General features: G+C 43.8%; 1 protein-coding gene across 2 annotated transcripts in view; it reads right to left on the bottom strand.

Moving 5' to 3' along the window:
• Positions 1 to 2,210: 2,210 nt before the first annotated feature.
• DCAF7 (DDB1 and CUL4 associated factor 7) overlaps positions 2,211 to 9,024 on the bottom strand; it is a 9,685-nt gene continuing 2,871 nt past the window's right edge. Inside the window, exons 4-7 of one of the 2 annotated variants that reach the window (XM_018555175.1) lie at positions 8,177 to 8,295; positions 5,309 to 5,518; positions 4,303 to 4,420; positions 2,211 to 2,816 (exon numbers count right to left, since the gene is read on the bottom strand). In XM_018555175.1, the coding sequence (XP_018410677.1) occupies positions 2,641 to 2,816; positions 4,303 to 4,420; positions 5,309 to 5,518; positions 8,177 to 8,295 (623 nt within the window). In that variant the 3' untranslated portion in view covers positions 2,211 to 2,640. The remainder of the gene's footprint in view (positions 2,817 to 4,302; positions 4,421 to 5,308; positions 5,519 to 8,176; positions 8,296 to 9,024) is intronic. The other variant, XM_018555176.1, reaches the window with a different exon arrangement.

The following is a 9,024-nucleotide window of genomic DNA, read 5'->3' as shown; positions in this document are numbered from 1 at the left end:
TTTTCCTGTCTTTTGGGTGACTTTGTTTCCTGATGGCCTCTTACTCCCTCCATTTTCCTTTGTAGCCATTTCTGCAGTCTCTTACTGTTCCCATGCCCTGTATGGCTGACTATTTAGCCTTTTTCCCCCAACACTTTTATATATGGCTCTGTATGATCTACTTCTCACCCTCCCATGGGTGGTTGTTTGCAAGCATAACACTGCCCACTGATATTTCAGTTTGGCAAGAGTTGCCCTTCAAAAAGGGAACTGGGGTACTATTTTCTAGCTACGATTTTCTCAATAATTCAGCTACAGAGATAAAAGCCATAAGAAAAAATAATCTATTTTTTTTCCTGAACTTAAGGTGCTAACCTAGCATGATGCAGAAGACATTTAACCCATTCCATAGGGCATAAAAGCAGATATCGTTGAGACCTGTGCAAAAGTACTGCAAAAAAAGGTCCATGTACACCAGGGATGGACAAACTCCGGCCCTCCAGCTGTAGTGAAACTACAAATCCCATGAAGCATCTCTCTCCAGGAGTCATGTCTGTGGCTGTGAGAACCTTGCAAAGCCTCATGGGATTCTCTGGCATCCAAAGTTGCAACTGCACATAAAAATCATTAAGTACCCATGCGCTGGGAGGAATATGGAAAAACCACTAACAGCTGAAACAATGCATGGAAACTGAAGAAAGTCTTCATATTTGTAACCCTTTGTCAGGACTGGGCCCAGAGCTCATGACCCTCTACGTGCACCACGTGCCTTAAAGGAATATCACTCAAGCTATTATATTTCTGCTGCTCAATATTTAATAGCCATTGGCTTTTTAGTTGTAGTGTTCTGAAAGTTCTCATATGCCTTTCCACTTATTTGGGCTCATTCAGACAGATGCGCACACCTATAAAACAACCCGATCCTGGAAGGGAGAGGTGCTTCCTGTGATTGCGCACAACAGCCTGTTCTTCCTTCTGGGAGGACACGGCTGCACAGTTCCCAGCGCACCCAAACCTGCACATATGTGCGGGTGCCAGCACTGCCACTGTCTGCTGTAACATGTAACGCAGCACCTGTCCCTTCCGGGATCAGGTCATTTTATGGGTATGCAAGTCGTCTGAATGATCCCTTCCTGAAATAAGTAATTTAAAGGAGAACTATGGGGTCAGGGCTTTTCCCCAAAGTTCTCCTAAGGGTCATCTCCTGTAACAGGATCACTAATAAGTGCTGTAAAACACTCACGTTTCCACCAAAATGAAATTTTTAGACCGAAACTGCAAAATTTGTCAGGCTGAAATTGAAAATTACTTTCTCAAACCCCGCCCCCCCCCCCATTTCAATTTTTTTTTCATTTTTTTTTGCTTATTAACAACCCAGTCATGAATGGACAGGAAGTCTCTGTACTGAGCTGCTTCCTGTTCATTCATAAAGTGAGCAGATACTAAATATTTAGTAAGTCCCCCATTCATAAATGAACAGGAAGTGATGTACAGAACTTGCCGTTTCTTCATAACTGGGGACATAGTAAGAAAAATGTCTGTAAGAGAATGATGCCTCATTCAGCCGGTTTGGGAGCTACCTGTGCAAATGGTTTCATTTTTATCCCCCCCTGCTTAGTGATCCTGTTTTTGGCAAGTGGTCACCAATACCAGGAACCCAAGTGTGACATTGGCCATACACTGTACATAAGGGGGAGCAAACCTTCCGCCCTCCAGCTGTGGTGGAACTACAAATGCCATGAGGCATTGCAAGATTCTCACAGACATGACTCCCGAAGAGAGATGCATCATGGGATTTGTAGTTTTACCACAGCTGGAGGTTTGCTACCCCTGCTGTACATTATTATTAGGGGCTCTGTCCTCCAGCTAATGTGGAATTACATATCCCTATCTACCACAGACCAGCTCAGAAAAAAAACAACAAAAAAAAAAAAACACATGGATTGTAAATACTGGGCCCGATTTATTTAAAAAAAAATTTTAAAACATTAAGTGTCAACGGCATCTACAAGTGTTTCCTTTTACTTTCATTTCAGAAATAAAAACATGTGATTGGTTACTATAAGGAAAAGACATTGATCTTTCAGTTGTTATAAACAAGCTCCCATATTAAGTCGCTTTTGTACTTAATTTTGCATGGTCTCAAAAAAGCAAAATACTTTTTTGTTTTTGCAGCACAGTAAATGACTGTGCATTGCAATGGAGAGAGAAAGAAGGGGCCACAAACATCATTGGTATACAAACACAGCAATATTAAATGCATACATAGGCATCGTTACAGGCAAAGAGGTTGCAAAAAATGTCCCTCGTTTAAATGTTACCATTAAAACACACGAGATACAGTATGTCTAATGTATCATCTACACAGATGAGTAAATAAAATAAAGACTCGACCAGGTTAATGCATCCCCACCCTTCTCCTGCCTATTCATACTTAGGACAAACCACACGGTATCAGTAGATAGAGAGTAGCTCGATGACCTCTCCCCCTGGCACCTGCACCTTAGCATAGCGTGCTGAATAAAGTCCCAAAGACAACAAATGGATATTTCATGTTTTCCTTTTTGGGTAACAAAGGGCACATTAAAGATGTATAAAAATCCTGGATTCAGGGATGGGGGCGATGAGAATTTAGGGTGTAGTAGGTTGGAATAAATAAAGTCAGACTCGGAGGATCTCTAAGCAGTTGTTGTAACAGATAGCGATCCAATCTGGCTGGGTGCTTGCCCACTGGACGTTGTTGATTTCACCCTCCGCTGTGTATGCTAGGATAGGATCTTCGATGGCCCGCGGCATTTGCTGGATGTCCCAGATCAGGGCTTGGTGATCGTCCGCTACAACAGTTTGAAGAGATATAGTGTTAAATGCTTATACATACTAAATCACACCAAGGGCTTGTTTATCTGTGGGTAATTTAACCCCTTAAGAACCCTTTCGCTGCCAAGGCCATTTTTTTGTTTTTCGCACACGCTATAATCCACATTTTAGGCCTGAAAATTATATATGTTTTGAAATCCAAGGCTCTGTAGAATTAAATGGCAGCAGTTGCAAATTATTTGGTTGCACAACATTAGCGCAACTCTTTATCAAACCCAAAAATGTACCTAAAATTCAGTGCCCCAAAACACTATATGAACCCTGATGAAGGGACCGCTTTGATTCTGAAACGTTGACTTTAAGCTATATTGGAGTGCGAGTGACTTACCATCTGTTTATTGTTACCTGTGGAGGCATCTGCTGTCACTGCCGCATCCGCCCTGTGTGTGGGGAATTTCTTTCCGGGCCGGGGGTGCGATGGGAATATTATAAAAAAAATTATATATACCCACTTTATCCTCTATCCCATCAGGCTGCTAGACCGGGCCCCACAGCCTTTTTCCCCTGGGCTCTGGCGGTCTAAGGACCGCTGACGTCATCATGTCTAATGCAGGTCCATTGACTTGCATTACACAAAAGGTCCCCAAGAATCATTCCATAGCTGGAACGGAGGGGAGAGAGAAGAGCTGACTGCCGCAGGACCGAGGATCAGGCAAGTAGGCCTTCTTCATTCCGGGCCCTAGAGAAAAACTGAGTACCTAACGTAACTTAGTTTTATAAAAACTTGGATTTCTTCTTTAAAACTTCTGTTAAAATATAGTTCTCAAGAGCCACGAAGTATAGGAATCCACTTTGCCTGCACCAAATGCCTTTAAAAAACTAAATATTTACTTGTAAATGTAGCAGCTGGCTATTCGTAAATGTCCTCCTGTGACCCAAAAGAGGACTACAGCCAAAAAAAAAGGTTTGGCCATAGTTCTCTTCAAAAGCCAGACTCTGGACTGATAATTTGCTGGTTCTCTGTGTTTTGTTTTTTTCGTTTCTTTTAAATGGCATCGGCATGTGCATAAAGAAGCGCCTTACGTTTCTAGCATTCTCCTGCCAACCTTTGGACCAGAGATGTCACTGAGTCTTTGTACCTCGCTAGCTTCTCTCAGACTCATGTACACATCATCTGCTCTGCGTAGAGAATGGCGACAAAGCCTATGGCATTAAGATTCCCTACAGATTTGTATACTGCAACTGAAAATGAAGCTGGCTTGTCGGAGTAACAAAACATACTCTGCAAAAATTGTTGGGATATATTTGGCAAAAAGCAACTCAGTGTATGAAAGAACCACTCTCAGGTGGGTGCATCCAAATAGGCTTTTTAGATTATATGCGTTCACTTCTAGTTATAAAATAAACTTATTTTCCAGTAACTGGTGAGGAGTCATTCAGCTCCGACAATATGATAAATCAATAGGATGGTCAAAGGAAGGATGAAAGCAAAAGCTATATATTTACCTGCTGTACAGATGTGACATGAGGAGTGTGGGGCCCAGGCAATGCCATTCACACAAGCACGGTGGTTATTCAGTCTGGCCACAGGTGTACAGGGCACTCGTACATCCAGAATCACTACCTGTACATAGAACAAATCGGAAAAACGCTTAAAAAAAGTGGCCTAACTGGAGTCAAAGAAACCCAACAGCTGATTACATTTAGCTATATAAATATATAGCTAGCAGGCCATTTATTTTTTACATTAAGGTAGAACTGAAGCCAAAACTTAGTTTTTTTTTAGTTTAGGAAAGAGTAACGGAGGGTAATAACCCATCAGCTAATTTTTTGCCATCTATGTCCCATTGGGCAGATTTCCCTTTATTTCCTGTCCGATAGCCACAACAAGAAGCAAGAGGAAATCCCTTCAAAAGAGGGGAAAAAGGATTTCCCATCTATTCCCGTTCTGACGACAACCCAAAATTTGGGATTATCTTTTACTTTTAGTGATACAGGGGAGAGGGCGAATTTCCCTAAAGGTGCACATAAAGTGAACAAATTTCCGCCGGTTTTTATTGTACCGGCCGTAATTCGCACAGTGTGTGGGGCTGTCGGCTCCCTTTAAGCCGGCATTCCTCGATCAGCTGATTGAAGGAGCCGGCTGGAAAATCATTGTGCGATCAGAGCCGGCAGCCAATGAAATGCCCGCTCTGATTGGATATTGCACCTGTCAGAATACAACGTAAACAGCGGCGATTCCTCGTTCTACAAGCTGTTTGTTAGTGGAAGAATCGCGTCAATTTCTTTTGTTGAAGGGAAAAAAATTGACCGGTGTATGGCCAGCCTAATGGGGAAACAAATTGTATTAAATACCTGGCAGGAGATCTAATCCCTCTTTACCCAAAACCTATACAAAATAAAAGTTTTGGCTTCAGTTGCACTATATCCTTACACATAATTTCCTGCCATTGTTCCTTTCCATATTATAAACTATAGATCAGGAGATTTTGAACAACACGGGCCCTGTTACCTCCATCCCATCCATGGCCATGGTTGCAAGATAGTTGGGGTCTTGCTTGTTCCAGCACAGTCTGAGCAGGGGGTGGTGTTGGGGGTCTTCGTAGATAATGGTGCTGTGCTCCAGGTGACGCAAATCAAACATTCTTACCGAACCATCGGCTCCCACAGAGGCAAACATATCTCGCCCCCCTCCAGCTCGGCTAAACGCAATGTCGTACACCTGTAATAGAAGAGACAAACTGGTAATTATCTGCATAACTGAATACAAAGGCAAGCTCATAAATGGCTGCAATAGGGAACTGAACAGAGCTTTCCTAATGGTTGTCAGTTCAGTCCATCGTAAGTGTTCTTTCATTGGGCTGTTAAAACATGATTGATGAATGAGTAATGACTGATTCAGAGGAAGTGATGTTTACAAAGAATAGAACTCATGGTTATGGTTCATTTGGGTGGCGGTCATATCTAATCTAGATATACAGCTGCATGAAGCTATAAAATAGTATGTTGATCTCTAGTACATTAGCCAATTACTATCTAGGGGGTCAGCAAAGAATGTTTTTCCTATTTATGATTATTTTTTGACTGCATAAATTGGCTTTATAAACGTTTAAAACCCAATTGAAGTCTCACAGCTTTAGAGCCCTTTAAAGTTCTGTACCCCACGTTATGATTTGTAACTGTTTTCTGCTAAGAAATATCTTAAAATACAATTTTTCTCAGTGAAAATGCTGCACTGTCTGGTGATCCATGCAGCTAGCTGAGTAATAGCCACAGCTCTCAGCAAAAGTGTCCTCCCATAAACTTGGTGACATAGTCTGGGAGAGGATGTCAGACCAGTTCTGTAACCAAATGCTGATTACTGAGTTTAACCCTATTACCTATTGGACTGCAAAGGCATATTTAGACAAGCTGACAGCTGCCCTAACAGTATAGTGAAGGCATGACTTTGAACATGGAGGTTATTGTCTAAGTGTATTTCCCCATAGTTCTCCTAAGGGTCACGGGGGGACATATGCCAACGTCCTCCCGTGACCCAAAGCTCAGTATATCACGAGCTACAGCTCGCGGTATACTGAGACCGCCGCAGCCGGGACGGATCCCGACATTACTCTCGAGATCCACACAGCTGTGTGAGTGACAGCTGGCTCTGCCTATCTAGAGGCAGTACCAGCTGTACGCCCCTCCCCCATCTGTTCAGCCAGTCAGCACTGCAGGATCGGAGATGGGAATCCCTGAGTGACAGTCACGGCTCTCTGCAGGGAGATGATCGAGAAGTGAGCGAGCGACGGTATGTGTTCGCTCACTTCCCGATCTATTGATCCGACGTATGACAGTTTCATTGTCACGCGTCGGCTCGAACTATGAGCTTGAGAAAAATCACCCACCTCATAGTTCTCCTTTAAACAACAAAAATTAATAAAAACGTAACCTTGCAAAGGGGCTACCCCCGAACTGCAAGGGTTAAGTGCTAGTTTTTGTCTATGGGGCTTGAGTAAAGCAGCTTTACTTACCTGATCACTGCATATGCCTGCTCCCTCCAGGCTGCAGGACTGATTCCCACAGCCTCATTTCCCCTTTACTCTAGTGGTCTAAGGACTGCTGACGTCATTATGTACAGTATAATGCAGGGTACATAGACCTGCATTGTACATGAGGATGCCCAGGGGCATTTCCACCAGCTGGAGCCCAGGAGGAGAAGAGGAGACTACAGAACACTAGGGGCATGGGGACTAGGTAAGTAAATCTGCTTTACTTACCTGGTCCCTTACTATTGTAGCCCCACTGCAATGGCAGTTTTTTTTAGTTTACCCGGAGATGAGCTTTAAGGGTGTAAAGCTCCAGGGCCATCTTCCTAATCTTATGTACCAAGTCACTGAACTAGAGCGAGCAAGCATGCATAAAAGCCATGCAAACAATTGCTGCATGCTAGTTCCAGGTCAGCAACTCTAGGTGGCACAGCCAAGGTCAGGATGGACATTTCAAGAAATGCAAATTTTAGAAAAGAAGGGGTAGCAGCTGCTCTAATATTTCTGCCCCCCCGACTCACTTTTTACCAATACCAGTCAAGCAACTTGTGTATTGTAATTTTGTATAACTGCTTATAATTATATTGCAGGAAGTTAGGAGTTTAAGTAAAACCCTTTACTCGCCAAGTTAAGGTATTCATCAAGCGTTCAGGATAACTTACCGTATTTTGCGGTCTATAAGACGCTCGACGATAGGACGCATGGCTTCTGTGACAGAAATTCTGTCACAGAAGCCGTTAGTGACTGCTGAGACAGGTGGCGCTGTCTCAGTAATCACACAGAGCAGACGAAGAACACCGTTCTTTGTCTGCTCAATGGGCTCTATGGTGAGCTCCTATGGGGGATCGTGACGGGTTACAGTCCCGCAGAGGAACGGGGGACCCAGAAAAACTCGGCGGGGGGCGGACACTATCGCCGATGCCGCTCGATTTAATACAAGGGATCTACTTAGATCGCTTGTATTAAACGAACAGCGGCTCCCACTGTACATTCAGCTCTGCTTGTCAGGAGCAGGGCTGAATGTACAAAAAGAAACTACTCGCCCGGCGCCCGAAACTGCATGTCCCGGGTGTCGGGCGATAGGTATTCGCTCCATAAGACGCAGGCACATTTCCCCCCTCCTTTTGGGGGAAAAAAAAGTGCTTCTTATGGAGCAAAAAATACGGTAGATCCCTTATTTTTATAGAAAAGCAGACTGAGGAAAGTTGAATAGATAAACCAGTACAGAACCACCATTTATTTCATATAGTCAAAGAGAAAAGTAAAATACATCAAAGGCTTTATCTACAACCTTGACAGATGAGACCACTCACACATACCATTGCACAGGGTGCAGAGCGGAGATGACTCACCTCTTTGTCGTGAGCAATTAATTGTGTTTTCACGTGACCAGACACCAAGTTGACCCGGCCCAGTACCTGGCCTGTCTCCAGACCCCAGATGGTGCATGTTGTGTCAATGCTGGAAGTTCCTGAAAGAAGCAATGTGAGAGGATTACTCTGTCTGACAAGCTACCAAGCAAGTTGCCCTCCAACATATTACAAAACTGTAAGCGATGGCAGTTAAGGAGGAAGCAAGAAAATGTGCGTTTCCAGGCCATTCATGGCAGAGTTTGCCGACCTACCTACTGAGACAGGAAGTAGTTCTAAAAGGCCCTGCCCTACCAGACTTTATCAGTGTCATCTTGTCCCAGGTTGTGGAGCAAATTCTGCATAAGACAGATACTTTAGTCCAAGGGTTTTCTATACGTTCCCTAGGGTAGGCCCTCCATCGATTGACCCTCTTTGTTATATTGATAAAATCACTTAGAGTGGATGCTACTCCTTGATGTTTAAAAGTTATAGTTTCCTGCTGAATCAGCTGGTCCCTATAACAGTGGCCCTGATATCCTGTTTTAGGACGGCTCCTCCCCCTTGTAGGGTCACTTGTGTGTCTCCCTACACACACACAGACGCAGCAAGGCAAACCACTCCCCTCTGCTCCAAGCTAGTAGATGTACAGTTGCAGTAGACTGCTCTGTCACTTGTGATCTTGTACTGGACAGGAAGTTCAGGGAAGTAGAGCTGAGAGAGTTGGAGTCAGCTGTTTGAAAATATGATGACTGTAGGGCTGCTTTGACATGGATTCCCTCCTGATCGGAGCGGTACGGATCAGATATCACTGATGTGACATCCATGTCTGTCTAGTTTTTCCCCCCCCC

The sequence above is a fragment of the Nanorana parkeri genome, unplaced genomic scaffold (assembly GCF_000935625.1).
Source record: "Nanorana parkeri isolate BGI_ZX_2015 unplaced genomic scaffold, ASM93562v1 scaffold187, whole genome shotgun sequence".
NCBI classification, from domain to species: Eukaryota; Metazoa; Chordata; class Amphibia; order Anura; family Dicroglossidae; genus Nanorana; species Nanorana parkeri.
This window is presented reverse-complemented; position numbering and strand designations above follow the sequence as displayed.